This window comes from Drosophila tropicalis, unplaced genomic scaffold (genome assembly GCF_018151085.1).
Source record: "Drosophila tropicalis isolate 14030-0801.00 unplaced genomic scaffold, ASM1815108v1 contig_878, whole genome shotgun sequence".
Taxonomy (NCBI): domain Eukaryota; kingdom Metazoa; phylum Arthropoda; class Insecta; order Diptera; family Drosophilidae; genus Drosophila; species Drosophila tropicalis.
In genome coordinates, this window is record NW_027173374.1 from 2,952,150 (window position 1) to 2,975,125 (window position 22,976).

A 22,976-nucleotide genomic window follows, 5' to 3' on the forward strand; every position below is an offset into this window, starting at 1 on the left:
TATATAGAAAATAGTACGGTCCTTGCCCATTTGCAAAAACCAGACGGGAATTCAACTAACTAACTATATATAAATAGATAAATATACGTACCTTAGAGTAATTTAATTATCGCTAAAAATTTCGTACATCCGGTTTTTTTGATATTTAATTAACAAACATTTTGCGCTTACTGATAAAAGTTTTTCGCTAGTAACAAACTTCAAGAAAGTCGCGTGTTCTGGATATCTACCATTAATGAAATAAAGAAAAGTTATTAATAATTTGATCCTTGCAATGCGTTTAAGTGATTTTTGTGTGATGAAATCGGTTTTACTTATATTTATTTGTGCATTAATAAGCTGTCAAGGTTGGTACTACTCCCAGGATTCTGGCTAAAAAGTATTCTTAAGGTCTTCCAAAATGGATCTTAGCCACATCAGCAACATCTGTCATTCACCATTTTTTCTTATAATTTATTTCAAAGTTCTCTTCAATCATTGTTCCATTTAACAAATTAATGACAACAAAATATTGGAAATTCTTTTTGAAGGTTAATTTGTTAATCGTCTAAGCATAGTTCCTTAATACATATTTTTCTGAAGAATAATTAATTTGAAATACTTTTTATTGATGTCATTTTCATTAAATCCATTTCATAAAAATTCTTCATGTGTTTGCCTTATCGGGCACTTATTTAGATTCACAAACATCTTGAAATGACTATAGTGATTTATACCTTTTTGTCTTATCATAATGAATAAAATGAGTAAATACAACAATGAAAAGGAAATTGCATCATTTTCGTTGAAAATTAATTGATGCATTAACAAAACATTGTAAATTCACAAAGCCATTTCAACTTTTAATCCATTAGTTAAAGAGTCTTTTCATCAGTGCTTCTGTTTTGCGTTTTAAACCTTTTTTGTGCCTTAGAATGTTTTGCTTTTGCGGCTTGAAATTTTTTGATATGGAAATTAGAAGGTTCTAATCTCAGTCAGGTGATTTAGCTGATTCAGATTGAATATCTATTGATATTCAATACATTTTATATCAAGACATTTCAGATGTCAACTATGTATATGTTTTGAGTTCAGAATAAGCTAAAGATATGGATAGATATGTCTAGACTCTAGACCGTTGAATATTGATTGTCGACGTTCGATCTTTTGAATCGTACAGTATCTCTTAAACTTCTTCTATACACTGATCATACCTACGATCCACATATAATATTAACTCTTTGGCAACGAATAGCCTTCAGGAAACAGTTTTTCCTACACATTTTTCTTCATTGATCAACAGGTTTCTGTCAAGAGCAACATAAATCTCTAGCTACAAGAGCATCATCATCAAAGAGATGGCATATCTCTCGATCTCGATCGCGCTCTTACTCTGCTCTCTTTTGCTAGGTTTATTCTTGGCTACCTGTTTGATAAGACTCGCAGCCGCTAAAAACAGAAAGAAACAACAAAAACAGCAAAAGCAAAGCAACAGGGGCAAAATGTGGAGCTCGAGCGATCGAGACGATCATTCGATCGCGTGAATTTATTTTCGCTGTCATTTCGCTTAAATTTGCAAGCGAATTCTCAAGAGGAATTTAGTTGAAAAACGCACGTTGTACAAGACGCTCGCTCTTACAATAAGTTCGGTCAACGAATTCAGTGAATACAATCAACTAATATAAACATAAAAATTAATGTAATGAGATTTTAACAAAAAAGACATAAATAAATCAAAGATATACAAAGAAACAACAAAAAAATTGCATATGGCACGTGCCTGAATGCCTTGAGAATGAAATTATCGCTAGAATAAATAAACATTTCCCCCCCATGATATGAAGTCTGTGTAACAGATAAATATATCCATCTATTTACGTTGTTCACCAAGATAAGAAGTTATCAAAAATAAATAAAACTCAAACGCGTGCCGAGTCTAAAAATTAAAATGGAATTCAATAATTAATTAAAACTGCCGGCTATTGATATATTTTTCTATCATCGTCAGATAGATTTAAGGAAGAACTCTTTGAGATATCAAATCTATAATTGCTACGTCAACAGAAATTTATATATTATGTTTTACCCCTACTCTAGTTTTGTTTGTGTGCGTGTCTGATTGCTATTTTTGTGCGTTTTACGTTTCGGTCTGATATTTTTTTGTTGTTGCTTTTTTTTTTTGCTAAAGTTTTTTTTTTTTTGGTTGACGGTTTTCGGTTTTTGTGTTTAGGAGGTGGGGACAGCATCTGGAGAGTCGTACGATTTTTAACCAGTTTTGCGTATGGGCCAACAAAACAAGAAAAAGCCAAAAAGGGAAAGAGAGAGAGAAAGAACGGGAAAGACTGGCGGTGAGGTTGGAAAGAGGTAGAAAGAGCCGGCTGTCGGATTAGGCTGCTGCTTTTTGGCAACAGTTTTCAATGTTTTTGTTAAAAATGTATATTATGTTTTGTTTTCGCTCTCTCTCTCTCTCCCTCGTTTTCTCTCTTTCTATGAGTGTGTGTGATTAGATAATTTTAGCAGATCCATTACTTCCTGCTTAGATAATCTAATGGCCATGATTCTTTCTTCTATGTGTTTAGTGAAAAACTAAAAGTGCAAAAAATACAAAAACCTAATCGAATAAAACGATAGAAAAAAAAACCGCTAATAAAACGTAAGAGAAAACTCATACCATGGCCATAGAGTTATGCTCTACGAGCACTGTCAGTGATACCAACAAAATAACAACAACAACCACAACAGCAACAATAACAACATCGGCAGCAGCAACAACAACAACAATTTGCATCAGCAACAACAATAAGCAACGTCAGGCCCAACAGCTGTTCAATTGCTTTTGCGCCAACTTCAATCTACTGCTACTCACCTTGATACTTGGCTTGGGCAAATGTTGCAGTGCCACGCCCACACCGGCAAATCATCAACAACAATTGCTTACTGAGAGTATTGCCGGCAGCAATGTGGCCCCCGTTCAATCTGATGGCTCATTGACCAAACTCGATAGCAAAGCCTTTTTAAATATGGGCTTTAAATTTCTGAACGTATCTGGAAAGATTGGAACACCACTCGGCATAGGTGAGAAAACATGAACACACAGATGGTGATGATGATGATAAAGACGATATTGCCGATGATCACGACAAAGGCAAAAGCCAAAGAGAATGCAATGTTTGTTTTTAGCCATGGTTTGTGCTAATTTTAGACGACCAAGAAGAAAGTAAGCTTGAGCAAAACGTTAGGCAAACTCTTAATACTCTTTAATTACAGTTGCGTAGAAAAGTCCTATCAAAAGTTATCATTTTGTAAATTAGTATAGAGTTAGAGACAGTTAGGGTACATTTATATTTAAGTAAAAGATATTCAACTTTGAAACTTTAATTGGTGATCTGTAAGATCCTTTCTGTTCTATTTAAGTGCAGTTTTTCCTGCAAGTGCATTAGCCTTTTTTTTGTAAGGGAAAAGTGCTAGGTCATTCAAGTTTACTCTCAACACGAATCACACTTGGTGGCAATAGTAGCGGGGAAATGCATATTCAAACTCACACCAATACATTATATTGCAGGCAGAGTAGAAGCAAAATCACTTGTTGCATTTGCAGCACAGTGGTACAAAAACAATTTATTCTCTAAGTTTTGACATTGAAAACATTTCCGCTACGATTTCCGCAAATTTGCGCAGTCATTTAATCAATTGATAACCCAATCGAACACCTGAGTTCCAGATGTTTAAACGAAAGACGAGCTGTTGGTAAAATGGAGTGGAGGGATGGTAAAATATTTGCTAGCTTGCGTAGAGAAACGCTTTATATCGAGGTATTTCCCAAATCATAAATATTGTCTAGAAAAAGATTTACGTAGTTCAGAAACTAAGGATTATCTTATCGTAGATTGTTAAAATTTATTGTGTTATATTTTTTGATTTGTTTTTATAGAATTCCGCAGGGATTTAGCAATTGAAATATTCAAGTGGATGAGCTAATGAATGCTTGAGGAAAAATATCTCCCAAGGTTGCCGGAAAGTTATCATTAAAATAAATTAAATTAAATAATTTGAGAATTACACATCACAGATTAGTCTGGCTAATGAAATGTTAATTGTAAATCATCAAATAAATTCATTTGCCTACATATCTATTTGTATGGACAAATGCATTTTATATAGTAGATATTCTATTAGGTAAAAAACAATTGTAAATTGTTTTGATGTATTTTTTGTTGTTGCTTTGTGTACACATATTACTTTTTGTACTTTGCTCCTTGTTGTTTTGGACTTTGCACAAGATAAATAAAATTCTTGACATATATCCAAATGGCGCATTTCAGAACAGAGCTAAATCCTACATAGATAGCTGATGCCAAAAATAACCGTGTTAAAATAATCCAGGAAAAAATTTAAAAAAAACATATAACGCATGTGGCCATCAAGAAAACATCTATTCAATAACATTTTCAAATGTTCAGTTACTAGAAATAATACGAATAGACGAGCCCCTTTTAGATCTTTTTGATATTGCCCTGTAATATATAAAACAAATGATCGCATTTGGCAGAATTAGATAAAAATAGAAAAAAATTCTTCTTTTACTCACTCTCTTTTTCGCTCAACATCTGTCACATGGCATCAACATGATGTCGGCAAGGTCGATGCTGAAGTTCTCTCTCTATATAAATATATACATATATACATATGTATTTATTTTTCATTATTTCGCCTCATTTGATTTTTCATGCCATTTCATTTCGGTATTAATTTATGCACAGTGCCAACAGATTTTTTCTAGTATACTAAACTAGTTTGTGCCAAGCCAGCACAACAACAACAATAACAACAATAAAATAGACAATAGTAGGGGGCGTGTCTATGTGTATGTGTATAGAAATTGACGTTGTTGTTGTGTTTTAATTGTTTTGTTTTTATTGGCAATAAACATGTTTTGATTGCTCTTCTAGGGAAATTATATACTACATTGTTGATTTTTACACATAACAAATGTACATACATACATACATATAGTCTATATAACTAATGATGAAGAGTAACTGCAGCCAGCTTGGGCAACATCTTTGTCGTCATCATCATCTACGACATCATCAAAATATAAACAAAAATCGCATGTTAAATCATCTTTATGCAATTAAATGACCTTGATCTTGGCTTATCAACAGTTGAATGCAATTGACATTTAAATGAATTAGTATTAATTAAACAAATCAAACAAGTACAGCAACAAAAACTGATTAAAGATTTTCCCAGCACTTGAAAAAAAAAAAACACTTAATGTCAGAGCAAAACAATTTTTTCATGGTATTGATTTGAGTTTTATCGCTTTCGAATTGGCAGACTTCCTTATCAGGCCCAGTGATAAGTCAGTCTATTAAAAATGTATATACATATATACTTGTATGCTGAATCTGATCAGGCAATTATGCGTTAGTACATACAAATATAAAACTGGCCATGTGTTCTATTTCTTATCATAGGCGTCTGGCGTCCGCTATTATTTTATATGCTATTTAACTTATCAATTCATAAAATTTCAAGATTCTATTGTCTAACATTTGTATTTATTTAAAATTTGTATTTTTTTTGCGGCTCTTGCTAAATTATTTGAAAGTTTTTTGTATGTATATTTGGTTAATCCAACCAGTTTTGTTTAGTTTTCAACTTGTTTTCTATATCATCAGATATGCAAAAAAAAACATGTTGGTTTATTCATGGAACTAACACAAGATTCAAATTCGACGACCATGAGTCCATGATAATGAACTAGTTCCTTTTGCCAATTGTGCTAATTTTTGCGTTTTACTTGCAAAGATTTCATTCAATTTATAAAAGTTACCTACGGATGTGAGCAAACTGTTTTAAAAGTGCTTTATTTATAAGCCAATGTTTGGAATGAACATTTTTTACCTTACTTCCTATATCTTAATTGATTCATTTGTTTTAAGAATTGTCCATAGAATTGTAAACTTATACTCTAGTTCTTTAAATTAAGTGCAACGATTTCTCTATATAGAAAATGCAAATGCTGGCCATCATTAATGGGCTGACCGAAACAAAAACAAAAAAACAATAATATATTCATATATTCATTCATTCACACATTCCACTCTTTCATTTCAATTTTGCCGCTTGACGTCACTAACAAATTCTCTCTTTCCTTTGCTATATAAAAAATTAAATGACATATCCATAAATACAACAAAATATATCGCAAATAAATATGTACATACATACATTCAATGTATTTATATATACATACATATATTTCACATTTTGTTTTGCTGTCATCATACATAATTGAAAACAATGCCCAGCCATCTCGGCGACATATGGAAAATTGATTTGACCTTATTGATTGAGTGGAGTATAGAAATGCTGTGGTTAGTGGGCGATTGCAAAGACACGCAGGCAGACACACGCACAAACATATATACACATTCAATTACAACAATTAACCAATAAACAACAAATAAGTATGCAAAAGTTTTGATTGATCGGACTGACCATTGTGGATGTGGGAAAACGATATTAGGCAGTGTAGATGGAGATCATGAGAGCTGTCATTGACAGATGAGAAAACCCTTTTCAAAATCCCAGAATAGCAGAGTATCCCTCTCGTTGTTGTCCGCTTTGTTTATCCATTGGCAATCTATAATTTTTTGTATCCTCTAATTTAGATAGAAAAAGGTATACTAAATTTGTGAAAGAAATATTTTGACAATTAATGATGAATATATGTATTGTTAAGCCTCTTAATTTGTACACAGCAGTATTAGTTCAGTTTTGGTCTAGCATATAATTATGTGTAATTCAAACAGGGTATTAAAAAAGCGGCTACCGTATGGTGAAATATTTTTATTTTTTGCTAGTCACCAATTTTCCATTATGTATGTTGTTGTTGACTGTTGACATTTTCTGGGGTTCCTATGGATGATGATGACTTGTTTTGTTTTAGATACGAGTATATGAATTTCTATTGCAGGCCTAGGCCTAAACGTGGACAAAAGGCAAAGAGAAAGAAGAAGAAGATGGCAAAGAAAGTTTCTCATGTCCTAGAAGCAAAAAGTCAGTTTGTTTTGAGGCTTTTTTGTTGATTAAAATCCAGCTCATCTCCGCTTTGAACTCATTCTACCCCAATTCTCCACTTTGTTAGTCGTTTTGTATGCAAATTATTTGTCACCATGTGTGGGTGGCTGTGTATGAGTGTGTGTGTGTGTGTGCGTGTGTTTGTGTGTGAAGGCGTGTCTGTTGCTGATTGTTTTGAAGTTTTTTAGCCCTAATCAATTTGTGCTTTTGTTTTTTGTTGAGGTTTATTTTCTGTTTTATTTTTTTTTTATAATGAGAAAACTTTTCTTGTTGAGGCAGCTAAAGACTTTGCTTTAATCATTTGTTTAATACTCTCTACTTCTCTCTCCCACACTCTCTTTCCCACTTTTAGGCCAATCCATGGATGATAAGTGTGACGAGAAACAATTTCAATGCCTGAGTGGCGATTGTATACCCATACGATTTGTGTGCGATGGCGAAGACGATTGTCGGGATCACAGCGACGAGCAAGTTGCCGAATGTAAATTTCTCGGTAAGTTGTAGCATACTTTTAGGCATCGCTAAGTGAGTTAAATCTACACTGGCTTCTAGTTAATGGTTCAAAACCATATTTAGTTGTGTCTTAAGCTTTTGGCAAGCAATTCGAAACCCAATGAAGCAAGTAAGTCGACTCGTCGACTCGGGTATACCATACACCAGGTGAAACAAATTTTTTTAAATTTCGAAAACCAAATGTACATATGTATGTCTATTGAATTGTTTTTACATGTTTCATAGTATGTGCTATCTCGCTCACTCTACGAACACACGAGCACTCTAGCGCCGCTACTAGCCAACGGCCAATTCTGGCCTTGTGGACCGCGTAGTAAAATACGTTCATACGCATATTTTGCATGTTTCTAGTCCGATTTCAATAAAATTTGGTAGTTTTGTAGAAATAGATAAGATTAATTAGTCTGCCGAATTTGAATGCGATAGTCAAAAAACTACAGGAGAAAATCGGTTTTTTCTTAATTATGGAGGCGGAAGTGGGCGTGGCAAAATATGAAAATATATATACTCTGCGCGAATACTAAGCCAGTATACATACTAAATTTGGTGACTTTAGCTTTGTTTGTTTTTGATAAAATCAGTTTTGTTTGATTTGCGGGGGCGGAAGTGGGCGTGGCAAAATTTTTAAATAGCCAGTTTCTGCGCGTCTATTAAACTAGTCTGCATACCAAATTTGATGTCGGTAGCTGTCATAGTTTTTAAGAAAATCAGTTTTATGTAAATTCCGGGGGCGGAAGGGGGCGTGGCAAAAAGTTTAAACAATTAGTTTCTGCGCGCCAACTAAACGAGTATATAAACCAAATTTGATGTGTCTAGCTGTTATACTTTTTAAGAAAAACAGTTTTATGTGATTCCTGTGGGCGTAAGTGGGCGTGGCCGAAATTCCAATTAACTCTGAACATGTGCATACTACACGAGTATACATACCAAATTTGGTGGCTCTAGCTCTTATAGTCTCCGAGATCTGCGTGTTCATACGGACGGACGGACGGACGGACGGACGGACGGACGGACGGACGGACGGACAGACGGACATGGCTAGATCGACTCGGCTATTCATCCTGATCAAGAATATATATACTTTATAGGGTCGGAGAAGCTTCCTTCTGCCTGTTACATACATTTTGGCGACTTTAATATACCATTTCACCCTATGGGTGTATGGTATAAAAACTAACTCAAACAGAAAACAAGTTTTGTTTAGCATTTACGCATTGTAATTGTCGCAAAACTGTTGACCAAAAACTGTGCCATGGCAGACACAGACGCTGAGTAGCGTCCGTCTTGAAGTCTTTTTGTCTTTTATTCACTGTACATAAATTTGAAACGCATTTAATAGATGACTGTGGCATGCAACGTTGTTGCATCAGCAATTTTTTCTTCGTCGTTGTTTCTGTTGGGTTTTTTTTTTTTTTTTGTTTTTTGTTTTATCATTTGCCTCGCACGAGACTTTTGCGTCGCCAATTCGACATAAAAGGAAACTGTGTGAGGTCGTCTGCTTTATTTTATCACCAAGAAGCACAAAAACTACGAAAATGAAATGAGCTCAATGCATTTTTGTCTCCTTTTGGGGATATATAAAATGCAATTTTTATGTAATATTGTTGAGAGGGGAAAAAAGTTTGCTGTTTTCATTTTAACAAGTGAAATTGATAAGAAACTTTCCAAAAAGAAAACATAAAAAGGAAAAACTTTTTCACGTTTTTTTTTTTTTTTTTTTTTGTGTTAGCATAGTCGTTCAATGCAAATTGGTAAAAACAAATTTACTGGATTATGCAAAATAAATCAAAGCTTTTTTAAGTTAAGCCGGGACTGAACTAACTTATTTTACAAGTTAGTAAACAAACAGGATACATATCCTTTTTTTCTCAACTAGCAAGTTATTGGTATTCTGAATACTTATTTTTCTTAGAAGCTAAGCATTAACTTCTATAAGTTTGTAGCAATCTCTTCATGAGAAAATATATTTTTTTATTTCATCATCTTAACTCCTTCTATTCTATGTTTTGAATTTTTAAGGCCCAAACTTCACCTTAAATTAGTTAGTAGAAAGCTTTTATAAGAAATTTATCTTCTTATTTCATCATCTTTAAGAATCTCTTTTTTCGTATATTATAAGCTTAAACCTGTTTGACTTTTAAATCGTTTTCAATATTATTTCGAAAAAACTAGAAAACTATTTAATTGTTTAACAGTAATTGAGTCCAGTTAAACGTATATCCAGGCTAAGCCATTCGATATATTAAGTATTTAACTCTATTTATACTCAATTACTTCTCGTATTCTTCGATGATTTTGCTCACAACAAAACTGAGCCTTCCAGAAAATAACTCACTCAATCTCAACCATTGCACTCGACTCGTTGGCGATATGAAAGCTTTTGTGGCGTTTTGAGTTTACTGAGATGCTGCAAAGTCACTTTGGTGGCTGTGGGTAAAATCTTTTTAAGGATTGCCACTCTGCCACTCTAGAGTCAGTTGGCGGCGAACTTTACACTGAAACGGACGGCAATAGAGAAACGGCCAAAAGTGAATTAGTATTACTACCACCCATTTAGAAAGGAAAAACATACATATACAGTTATAAATATATCAATATATACGTGCAGAACTTTAAGCCCAAAGCGAAGGCAAAAGACGTGTTGAAATGTAAGCGCCAGAAAATAAGAAAACAAAAAGGAATAAAGTGTGCCAAGTGTGTGCGAAATTTGATGGACAGACGGCTGGAGAAAATACATAACAAAAAAAAAAAGTGTTATAAAGAAAACTCAGTTAATCAGCTAAAGAAGTGAAGTTGTCTGCCTCTTAAATGCTGTTCCAAATATAGAACTAGGCTCTCTTTTCTCTTATTTCTGACACAATGCCAGCGCCAGGACATTTATCTAAAGGAATGCCAAGAAGCTCTGAAAGATATGCTATGGAATATTTAAATGTTTGCCTTACTTTTTGGCACTCACCCAGCAATCTTGCTCTATCTCTCTCAGACTTTCTGTCTCTGTCTCAAAGTCCCTTATCGGCCATGTCGATCTGTGACAGACAGAGGCTGAAATGTACTGAGACAATGTCAGAATGTGAGAGAGAAAGAGGGCCGTTTCACTTATCATTTATCATTTAGTTTCACATTAAATGAGTTTCCTCAATTTCCCGCAAAATTGCTAAATGTTTCGTATCTGTCGGTTTGTCTGACCTTTGTCCTTCTTCCCCCAACCGACCATTGAAATTCTCGGTTTGACTTGGCCAGTTGTTGTTGTTATTGCTCTTGTCGCTGACGCTGTCATTGTCCATAATGAACTTGAAAATTGTCTGTTTTGGTATTTTTGTTTGCGGAAATTATGCAATCAATTTGTGCAAGTTGGCCAAGTCAAATATGTCACAAAAAGCCTAAGGCAATTGACTCGGGGAGAGTTCTCCCCTCCCGTCTCTGGCATTATGGAAATTACCCAACATTTTTTACCGCCTTAGAGTTAGGGTAAGAGGTAAAAGGCAACAGCATTTTAAAATGGCAATTGGCGATAAATGAAAGTGATATCCATATACATTAATCATAATAAGCACAAGTTAATTTATAATAAATTTGTATAAACTAATCGAACGAAACGACAAAATTCTTTAAGATCACAAAAAACAAAAACATTTTACGGAAGCCAAAGGAATTTCAAACTATGGGACGACAAATTTGGTGTTTATTGTTTGTGACCAGTTTGCTGCACACACAGAGCCACAGTTTTGGCGCAATTGTTGATACTAACGGTATGGCAAAGTTTTTTAATTAACTTTTTACTTCTTTATGATTACACAGAGAGAATTACTTGATTAATATAAGTTTTATGAAATTTATTGAAGTCGTTTTTTCAATCCTAAGCACATGGAAAATTAGCACTTCTAAATTTAATTTCTTACTACTCTAATAAATACCCACCCACTTTGCTTTTATATTTTCGTTGGCCCTTCAGTATTTTGTATGCCAAAAACTTGTTTTGGTTTCAAAAAAGCACAACTCTAATTTTAATCTAGTTCAATCATCAATTTTCTCATATCATTCGCAAGAAAAAAAAAAATCATGAAGGACCCACAATCTTAAACTCTTAACACTCTTACTTTCTTCTAGCTCTTTTTTGTTCATTCTTCAACAAGTTAGTTGAGTGTGCGAAATCTGAGAAAAAAAAACAGGACAGAGAAAATAGAAACGAAAGGAAAAGTTTTTAACTACTGCCACAGATGAACTTTTCAACACCTTTTAACTTAAATTAAACATGCCAAAATCCCAATCATGATTTACAAAAGCTTACCACACACACTCTAATGCGTTTACACATACACACACACACACACAGACACTGACACCAATAGTCTAAACCTGCAGTGCACTGCACTGGCACTAGAACACTCAAGCGCCGTATTGTATGCAACAGAATATTTTGCCATAGCCGCTTAACATTTGCATACAAATTGGTCCTGGCACAGACAACACGGGGCAAACTGCTGCATCCGCATACACATTGGCAAAGGCCAAAGTTTTTTAATCAACTGAAAAGCCGTTTAAACTTAGTTAAAAAATACAAATTATGCTGTTGAAATTCAGACGGCAAGTTGCATATTTATTCATTTTCCATTCATTTTATTTTATCCATATACACGGCAATCAATAAAAGTTGCCAGTTGCCGGATACAATTTGCAGACATGCATCATAATTTGATTTTTAATTGCTGCTCAAAGTGACATCAAATTTTATATGCAACAACAACTAAAGAGGAGGAAATTCTACAATTTGTCCTTTGGGCGCAATTTACAAATAATGCCACATACAAATACATATGAAAACACACACACAAATGTATATATATACATATACATATATATTTATATTAGCACAAACAAAATCGAACTGAGTGCTTCGGGGCCATTTGACAAACATTGAACAAAGTGAGGGTTCAATTTTTTTTTCCTTGTTCCTTTTTTTATACCCTTACAAAATGAGGTACATATATTCTACAGATATTTACTTTTAAATCTATTAGAAAATCTACTTTACGTATAAAAAACTGACAATCTTATAAAATAAAATTGTTTGCAACCGTTTTTATTGAGTTATTGTAACTAACGTTTCTCTTTGTTATGCATCGTGTTAGGAATTCCCTTTAGTTCCTTTAGTAAAGATACTCCCAAGAGTATATAGTCTTCGATAAACTCATTTGAAGATAAAAATATTTCTCTCTTATTTTTGGTTTTAGGTTTTTTTTTTTATTTTGGTTGCTGTTTTGGGTCGCACATGTGGCCATTTTTATTGTTCAATGGTTGTGTATTTATATTTGTTTTATTTGTATTTATTTTGTTGTTCAGTTGCTCAGTGGCAAGTTGAACACAAGTTACGCTTTTTTCATGCCACATTTCATTTTGGCAGCGAGCATAAAAAACAAAAGCAAAAAACGCACATACAAAACATACATATCTAGAAAAAGTTTAGAAAAGTAATCATATAAAATGTTATTGTAATGGCAAAGTTACCAGAGTTACCCGCCATAACGCGGAACCGACAGCCCGTCGGTCGACCTACAGGGCGACCAAAAGGCATAAAAATTGATTAAAATTGATGCTGGTCTTAAGGCTGATAGCTGAATGGCAAATGTGATTATGAGCCAAACGACTATTTTAAAACCAATTTTCCATTAATGTTTAAAATAGCCAAAAAAAAAATGGTTTATCTTACATCAATGTAGATAAAAAGACAACAACGCAATTTAACTAAAGTTTACATTTCCATTGTGATAAATTTAATACATTTGTATCATTTATTTGTATAAGTAAACACATCTGTAAATGAAGATACAAAAGTGATCAATATTTTAGTCATAGTCATTTTTACGACAATTTGGAAAGTTATATTCTTGTGATGAGAATACATAAAAAAAAAAGTTATCGATTTCTATAAAAAATTTGGTTACTTGGAAAAAAATCGGTAAATTTAGCAAGGGCCTAAATAAAATTCGTGTTTTGGTGTGTTTATTCACAAAGTACAGTTTTTTTTTTCTCCAATTTGAATATGAAAGGAATATGTCAGACCTTTCAGCCATATAATTTGTTTACCGTTTTCAATTCGGTTTTTGCCAAATGCCAAATTAATTAACCATGTGTTAAATGTGCGTTGTAAAATTTGGGCAATTATTTCAATTAAAATTGGAGTAGGTAAAAGCCAACAATTGGTTTTTTTTGTCTATGTTACAAATTGTTGCGATTTGTGCAGAAAATCTTCTTGGAATTGCTTAATTTGGAAACGATTTCGATAAAGAAAATTCTTGGAAAAGAGGATAAATCGTGTCTACAAAATAAATTCCATAGAAATTTTATATAAAAAATAGCATAGAACCGTGGAATTTATAAAGCAACAAGTCAACTTTCTACACATGTCCATAAACAGCCAACCAAAGCGCAAACCAAAGGCTCAAGGACAGGCATTGAAAAGCCAATGGATAGCTTGGACACTCAGCGCCCACGCGTATGCAACATATTTTTGTTTGGTTAGCTTAAAGTACGTGCTCAAGAGCGTTTAAAAACATAGATACACACACACGTACAAAAAAAATGTGATATAAGGAGAAGGAGTATCACATAAACAAGCTGCTTTGCTTTTGTTAGGGTTTTATTTTTAAGCAATTTTCATTCAATATTTCCCTTTCTGTGTTACTCTTTGCAGAAGCCACTTGCTCATCGGACCATTTCCGCTGCACAAATGGAAATTGCATACCAAATAAATGGCGCTGTGATCAGGAAAATGATTGTGCCGATGCCTCTGATGAGTCGCCAGCACTATGCAGTAAGTATATCATAGATAACTCGCATATAAATTACAGAGTTAATAGAGTGTTAGCAAGCAAGCAAAAAGACGATATAACAATTACAATCCACTAACTACCATAGTGAATGCCTGTCCCAACAATGAGTTCAAATGCCAAACTGTCGACCAGTGCATTCCGCGCGATTGGCTATGCGATGGCAGCAACGATTGTCGCGACAAATCCGACGAGGCCCAATGCAGTAAGCAAACACAACAACAACTACAACTAAAACTAAACATACAAAGCAACATTCTCTGCGTACTAACTCATTCGCTCTTAATGGAGTGGCCTTTAGCATAATTTCAAACTCAAAACTATGTGGTAGAACACTCACACACACACATTCCGCATTCCTTTCCAACATATGCCGCTTGTTCAGAAGTTTAATCAAGTCGTTCTCTTAGAAAGAGAGAGAGAGTCGCTATATATACCTACTTACTATACATACATACATATAGTGTATACAATATGTGAAAGTTAAACATCAAAGTGCTTGTCCCCGTGCCCTACCACTTCTAATACACAAACATACATATATGCACATTGTATACACTACATTCACCCTCGAGATGGCTTTTGCCTGGCGCCTGGCAACAGCATTATAAAATACTTAACCCTAACTAACACGTACACGCACACAACACATTTGTACATATACATACATACAGACGAAAACAGAAAGTAAAAAGTAACCTAACCAAAGGACTTCTTACATTCCAACTGAAATTGGGTTAAGAAAATTATGGCGTAAAAACATATATTAAGACTTTAGATCATTTAAATTTGGTCAGAGAGAGGGTTAAAAATATTAACCTTGAAAAGTTTTTCTCAGCTGACTGTTTCTATTTACTTGTTTTTTAACCAATTATAACGAAGGGTCATTAAGGAAGCATCATTTTTTATGACTTTGCCAAAGAGTTTGCCAAATATATACTTTACTTTTTTAATGAACTAATTTTTGAACTTACCAAAAAGGTTTGAAAAAGTATAAATATGTCAAATATTTAATGACTTTTTTAAAGTTATAAAGCTAATAAACTAAATATGGGCATGATTAAACTTTACAATACTATTAGTCGACAGTTAAGAAATCTAAGAATCAAGGTAGAAGAGTCGCATTTGCAAATATCAACAGTTAGCGTTTGATAGTTATTTATTAATTTATTATTATTATTTAACTAGAGCAAGGTTTAATGGCAACTTAAATAAACTCTAAAAATTCCCATAAAATTTGTATCTTTTGTGCTGCTCTCTTACAATCATAAACGCATCAACACAGAGTCTCGCACCTGTTCACCTGAGGAATATGGTTGCAAAAGTGGCCTAGGAGAATGTGTGCCCTTGGCCTGGATGTGTGATCAGAGTAAAGATTGTAGCGATGGCTCCGATGAGCATAATTGCAGTAAGGAAGAGTTTAATTCTTGTTAAATTAAAGAAAAACTTTTAGTTTTTGATTATAGCAATTTTAAGTTGATTAACTCACCATCACATGAAGGTAGAAAACTATTATAAACATTCATCTTGCTTGGCATTCTCGTACTTCATTTTGTTCATTAAGCTTTTTCTTGATTATGAGTTATTCTTTTGTGTTGGTTAACTCTTGGTTTGGTTTTCTTGTGGGCTTCGAAATTCCTTTATCTAATGTGAAAAATCCATTCTACTTAGACCAAACTTGTCGCTCCGATGAGTACACTTGCGGCAATGGTCGTTGCATACAGAAACGTTGGGTCTGCGATCATGATGACGACTGCGGCGACGGCTCAGATGAACGGGATTGCCCAGTGATTCCCTGTGATGCCGTGGCAGAGCATACATGCAGCAATGGGGCCTGCATAGCCAAGCGCTGGGTTTGTGATGGTGATCCGGACTGTGCGGATGCCTCCGATGAAAGGGTAAGAGAACATAAATTTAAATTTTCTATTCTAGCGAAAAATGCCAGTGCATTTTTTTATTTTTTGAAACTCCTTTGGTCCTCCGCTCTTTGGGTTTTCTTTCTCATTCTTGTACGGGTTTTTCCATTTTACATTCTTTTTTATTTTGTGGGTTTGTGGCATATAAATTACGAGCAAGTTGGGCATAACTCACAGCAGTCAGCTTTGGCAGCTTTTGTTGTCAACGCATGGCACGCATAAAATTGCATTTTTCCATGACTAGAACTCGTTAAGGTAGTTGTTTGGTCAGAGGGGGTGCCGCGGGGAAATGGATTTCCAGTCCGAGGGTTGTAGGTGTGTAGGACTAGAACATAATTTCGTGTGTAAGCAACTAAAAGTATGCATCGAAAAGTTTGGACAAAAGTTTGCCTAACAAGGGAACCTAAAACCAAAAGTTTGTCCTTTACCGCTAACCGTTTCGTTCTCTCTACTCTTTTCCCTGCCTACTTGTTTCTAGTCCTGCTCTAATGTGACCAAGACGGTGACACCCTGTTTGCCCCATGAGTACCAGTGCAAAGATCGCATCACCTGCCTGCATCACAGCTGGCTCTGTGATGGCGACCGAGACTGTCCCGATGGCGATGATGAGCACACGGCCAACTGCAAGAACATCACATGCCGCCCGGATCAATTCCAATGTGGGGACCGCAGCTGCATAGCTGGCCATCTTACCTGCAACGGCGATAAGGATTGTTCTGATGGCAGCGATGAGAAAAACTGCAATTTTACAGCTAAAGCCAGTATGCAAGGATGCAATGCCACAACTCAATTCGATTGCGGTGGCGGTCAGTGCATAGCCCTGAGTAAGGTGTGCGATAAGCGTAAGGATTGTCCTGATGGGGAAGACGAGCCGGCTGGCAAATGTGGCGTAAATGAGTGCTCGACCAAAAATGGCAATTGCATGCACAAATGTGTCGACTTCGCTGTGGGACATCGTTGTGAATGTCATGAGGGCTACAAACTATCATCGGACAAACGTTCATGTGTGGACATCAATGAATGTGAGAATCCCGGCATGTGTTCCCAGATCTGCATCAATGAGATTGGAGGCTTCAAATGCGAGTGTGAGGCTGGCTATATGAGGGATCCACGCAATCACACCCGTTGCAAGGCCAGCGAGGGTCATGCCTCGTTGTTGCTGGCGCGTCGTCATGATATACGTAAAATCGCTTTGGATCACATGGAAATGACTTCGATTGTGAATAGCACCAAGTCTGCCACTGCCCTGGACTTTGTCTTCCGCACTGGCATGATCTTCTGGAGCGATGTGACGACCCAAAGCATCTACAAGGCACCCATCGATGAGGGGCAGGAAAAGACTGTGGTCTTGAAACAATCTTCAGTGACTTCAGATGGCTTGGCGGTGGATTGGATCTACAATCATGTCTATTACACGGATACACACAAATGCACCATCGAGCTGACGAATTTCGATGGCAATATGGGTAAAGTGTTGATTGAAGACTCCCTCGATATACCCAGATCGATAGCACTCGATCCAATTGAGGGTTGGATGTATTGGTCCGATTGGGGTGCATCTCCTCGCATCGAACGCGCTGGCATGGATGGCAGCCATCGGACTACCATCATCAACTACGATGTGAAGTGGCCCAATGGCATTACTTTGGATCTGGTACGCAAACGCATCTACTGGGTCGATGGCAAACTGAACATCATTTCGAGTGCCAACTACGATGGATCCCAGCGCCGTCAGATTTTGTATTCCATGGAGTATCTAAGACATCCCTTCTCAATAACCACATTCGAGGATTACATCTACTGGACGGATTGGGATAAGCAAACTGTGTTCAAGGCCAACAAATTTACGGGAGAAGGTGTAGAGCCCATTACAGCTGTCCACATGGTAAGTTCAACGAAAACTTAATTTGATTTGGTGTTTAATCTTCATGGTTTCGTTTTGCAGCTTCAACATCCCATGGTGATACATGTCTATCATCCGTATCGCCAGCCCGATGGCATTAATCACTGCCAGTCCGTGAATGGCCATTGTTCTCACCTCTGTCTGCCAGCCCCGCGTATCAATGAGAGAAGTCCACGCATTTCCTGTGCCTGTCCGACAGGACTCAAACTGATGGCCGATGGCCTGATGTGTGTGGAAGATCGTAAGTCCAACCTAAATAATATTCTGCATGTCCTCCAAATCAATTAACATTTTAATTTTCCTACTAATATCGATAACTTGCATGCTTAGCCCTTTACAAAGTAATTACTAAACCTCCGCGTGCCCTGAAAACCCGACCAAAAAAAACGAAAGTCCAATTAAACAAGCCGCGTGCGAACTTGAATAGTAAAAAACAAGATAGTGTTGACCTAAAGCCAACAAATGAGCTCCGACTGAGCACTAAGTTGCCAGCAATAAATGGTATGAATTTCAACTGTGCAACGGGTGTAACTATATGTGTCTGTGTTTTGTTGTATTATGCAAATTTCTGATTGGAAATGAGATTTCCATCATATATACAAATGTATCTCTCCGTTTCATTGTCCTTTGTATGTTCGATGCTCATATTCCTACCGTCCAGGCGAATTAATCATACTCGTACATCAAGGCACACAGAGGAAACATTTTAACCGAGTTTCAACTTCATCATTTTATGTCACCCAACACCCACAGACGAAGCAATCTCTTAACTTGCCTCATGGTATTCACAACATTTGCTTTGTCATGGGATAGTACACATTAATCATCATCATCAAAGCCAACTAGCCTCATCCTTGACAGTTTCATAAACGCCATTCGAGAGCCACTTTCAGCTTGCATTTGCCCAAGTACATGCATATACATACATATATAACCGCAAGTAGGCAGCAAATGGGCCAACCATGCAATTGATATGCCATTGTGACCACCCCCTATTACCTACACCTCGAACCCCCTCGAACATACCACAAGCAAGACCAATTCACCTAACCGCAAAGTATGAGGTTAATATGGTCTTTGCGGGAGGTTCGGAGTAAAGTTGGGGGTTTCTCGAGTTTCATGTCGAGTCCTTTAAAGTTAAATTCGTGATAATGTTGATAACTTTTACTGTTTGACTTGATTTAAACGTTGGGAACGCGGGAACACGATGAAGAAGATGTGGAAGAAGGCCCATTAAATGCGTGGCGTTAACGATGTCATTACGCATCACCCCGAATCACCCCTCCATCATTGCCCCGGTTCATCTCTTTCATAAGCCCCCCTCCATAATGCTACAGCATTTCTTTTATTTTCGTTTGGTTTGCCTCCATTTCCATTCTGAGTTGAGACACTCAACTTAGCTCTCAGGGACCCAGCTCATCCCTGCTCCGCATAAAAGTTTTCCAGCCATCAAAGGCGCGAGCGCGTTTAAGTGTTTATTTGCGCCTAAATGCGCACTTTGAACGATTTGATTGGAAATTCTTTGCGAACGGCGACGAATGGCATAGTCGACTCGCCAAAAAAGAAAATGAACGAAAAAAAAAACACCCAAATGACTGTGTGAATGGCTGGGGAATCGAGATTGGAGGCTTGTTGATGTGCTCTCATCCTTTCATCTCGTAGCCTTTTTTAAATGTCCTTTGTTAGACTCTAGCACTTAAAGCCATCAGTTGATGATGGTTTACCTCCATACTCCTCCATATACATACATACATATGTATATGTTTTTGTGGAGGAATCAACATTGGTGAATACGTTGTGCGTGAAATCAGTAAGGGGCAACCCGACAACACAACTGTCTACCTAATCCCTCTTTTAAGCTTAAGCCTGTGATTTCGTTTACTTTCAAATGACATTTTGCTTATTTATACTGTGTCTGAGCGGCTGGATTTTCACTGTGGGAAAAAAATAGATTCCCTTTCATCATAGTTACTCACTGTAATTAGTTAATACAAATTTATGCGTTTTTTGTTTGTTTATAATTCTTAATTTAATCAGTTTTTAATTTGCCTTACTATTTTTTTAACTCTGCAGTGGCTGAACGTCGCCCGGTAAAAAATCAAACACAAAATGAACAGACCACAGCGCCCAGTCCGCAGCCAGATTCTGGTTTCATAGCACTCGTTGTTATAGCCAGTCTCAGTGGTTGTGCTGTTCTACTTTCAGTGGTAAGTCCTCAACGCGTAGAGAGTAATAAAATAGAAACTTACAAATATTTTTGTAAAATTTTAGCTCTTGCTCATTGGCTATCGCTACTGTAGCAAACGACGCATCAATTCAATGAATTTTGAGAATCCCATCTATCGTAAGACCACAACCTCATCGGATCAGGATCACTTCAGTTTGCGCAAAAATCTGCCGGCTCGCATCTATGATCACACCAGTGTTATGGATGAGGAGGTAAGCTATCTACAGAAAGCCTTTATGGTTTTTATTATTTTGTTTTCTATTGCTTCATTATTCTTGTGTGTAGTATTCACCCGTAATTGGCATATCATCGTATTAAGTGAGAAACGATGGTTATATGCAAGCCAGCAGTAGACGCGCCTGAAGACTGAGCAACTCTATTAGATGTGTAAATTATTTTAAAATTTTAAGGATGTCATTCAAAGATGTAAAACTACATAAATACTTATACTTTCACGAAATTGCATCCTTTAAGGATGCTGTACAAACATAAAACAGAGAGAAAAAAATACGTCAAAGATGAAAGAGTTCTATTAAAACAAAAACGAAATTGAATAAAACTTAATATTTTAATTAATTATGCATAAATGACATAGTTCCAAACTGTACATAGCTGTAAGTGTGCGGAAGAAATTTACTTTTAACTTACACAAATACTATATATATTAAATATAACTATATAAACTAGCAAAAATGAAAAGTTACTTGTGTAACTGAAACAATTCTGTTCTGAAAGAAACAGAAAATGTATCGTTTACTATATATAATTACTATTATCAAAGTACCACGCGTATTATCATGTTTTGTTAACTTTATAATAATCGATAAGTGTGTACATATGTTCTCCCAAAAAGAAAAAACGACAGAAACTAAATGATAATTGAAATAAATTTCATATATATACTACTACTCCGATACCGCGCCATCATTCTTTCTTGTCTTCCAAATTGATTGCGAGTTATTCCTCGACTATAGAATAATACATGTTACGCATCTGCTCGAGGTAAGTTTTCAGTTCATTGATTTCGTCATCGCTTGTATCGCCTTCATAAGACTTCAGGATAATGGCATCGTCTGCACCATGAGCAGCAGCAGCAATCACCTTGAACTTTTGATAACCATACTTGTAGCCCAGCATTATATTTAAATACTTGATCAAGCCCAATTTGGGATTCTCTTCGATGGCCTGCCAACGTATTTATTTATGTCCGATGGTGAGTACTTAATCAACTAACGGTCACTACCTCTACTCACCATTTTAAATGCAGTAAGAATTTTGTAAAAATTTGTATACTTATAACACAGCTTGTGGCGACTTATTTTACATAATAAAAATAATTTCTCAGATATATATGTATGTATATATGTGACTAGTACAGAGCCTTCTTTGATACTCGGGTATAGGGAAAATGTATTGACAATATAATCGAAGGGGTCACTTGATTAAAACAAAGCATTTAACGGAATCAAAATTCGTAGACACGACTTCCAACTGAATTATTCCGAAACAATTTAGACATTGAAATTGGAACCATTTAATCAAAACATTATATAAAATGTAAAGAAAACACTTAAATAATTGGGTTATCATTTGAATTTCACTCTCCTTAAAATGTGCGGGAATCCATTACAGACACAGTCTGTTCCATTAAAGACCAATACGTCAAACTGACTCAGCATTAGAAATGAAATACCACAATGAAAAACAAAGAAATTCTTATTTATACTCAATTGTGCACATACGAGTATACGTGGATTGTTATGCTAATCCAAAAGTCCAATAAATGAATAACCAAATTCTTTTGGAATCAAAGGTGAGTATAGAAAGCCACCAATTTTGAGTATTTTACTATGGACTATTGTCTTATGGTTTTTTTTATCTCAGGCTTCCGTCCTGCACTTGACCTTTGAGAACTAGCCATATAACTTTATTATATCAATTTAGAAAATTGATCTTAAATTCGTATCCAATAAAAAAATGATTACATGCAAAATTGTGGGCATAACCAATTGAAATTAGTTGAGATTTGTCCAAGTTATGACCAAATTTGTGGTATGGTACTCTAAGAACGAAATCAATTAGCATATCGTCCATGGCCTCTAACCTATGCCAACAAGCAATTTAGACTAAGATACTACAAATTGCCTATAGTAGTAGATAATTGTTGAACACACCTCCAAATCAAAAAAAACAAAAACCAAAAAAAGAGAGATTATATTCCACATTCCACAAGTGATGTAAGTTATAAGAGATTCTTTTACTCCAATGCAACCACCTGCTGCTCCACTCTCCCACTCTGTCTCTCTCTCCTCTCTCTCTTAACAATGAATTTTCAATGTCATCTCTTAAGACTGATCGACGACGAGCCCACTGGTGACGTTTTGCCCCAACTCCACGCTCTCCCTCTCTCATAGTCGGTTCTCTCCGTGTTACTTTTTCTGTTTTTCCCCCTTTCCCCAACTGTGGCATCACAGGTGGGTTTCAGCGCACAGTTTTGTACGCGTGGCGATCGTCGGTTCGTT

At 35.8% G+C, this 22,976-nt stretch overlaps 1 protein-coding gene and 1 long non-coding RNA gene across 12 annotated transcripts; one reads left to right on the top strand and one right to left on the bottom strand.

Moving 5' to 3' along the window:
- Positions 1–21,362, top strand: LOC137583833 (very low-density lipoprotein receptor-like). Of its 11 annotated transcripts, XM_068298985.1 has the most exons (13): positions 1,586–1,678; positions 2,559–3,054; positions 7,421–7,561; positions 14,273–14,392; positions 14,497–14,613; positions 15,694–15,816; positions 16,080–16,306; positions 16,803–18,209; positions 18,270–18,468; positions 18,558–18,728; positions 20,301–20,434; positions 20,499–20,666; positions 20,740–21,362. In XM_068298985.1, the coding sequence occupies exons 2-13, from the start codon at positions 2,652–2,654 to the stop codon at positions 20,770–20,772; spliced, it is 3,243 nt and encodes a 1,080-aa protein (XP_068155086.1). In that variant the 5' UTR covers positions 1,586–1,678; positions 2,559–2,651; the 3' UTR covers positions 20,773–21,362. The 11 variants fall into 11 exon arrangements, with proteins under 11 accessions (XP_068155082.1, XP_068155086.1, XP_068155077.1 ...); XM_068298976.1 differs by lacking the exon at positions 15,694–15,816; XM_068298974.1 differs by lacking the exon at positions 14,497–14,613.
- On the bottom strand, positions 21,247–21,856 carry LOC137583836 (uncharacterized). Its single transcript, XR_011033452.1, has 2 exons — positions 21,708–21,856; positions 21,247–21,639 (listed from the first exon to the last, which is right to left on the bottom strand). It is a non-coding gene; the product is annotated as an uncharacterized lncRNA (long non-coding RNA).
- Between the last annotated feature and the right edge of the window lie 1,120 nt (positions 21,857–22,976).

Bases quoted from the DNA above. Each gene is read 5' to 3' on its own strand.
- LOC137583833 (XM_068298985.1), top strand. From the start codon at position 2,652: ATGGCCATAGAGTTATGCTCTACGAGCACTGTCAGTGATACCAACAAA. The intron at 16,307-16,802 runs GTAAGAGAACAT...ACTTGTTTCTAG, and splicing joins CGGATGCCTCCGATGAAAGG to TCCTGCTCTAATGTGACCAA. The intron at 20,435-20,498 runs GTAAGTCCTCAA...GTAAAATTTTAG, and splicing joins GTGCTGTTCTACTTTCAGTG to CTCTTGCTCATTGGCTATCG.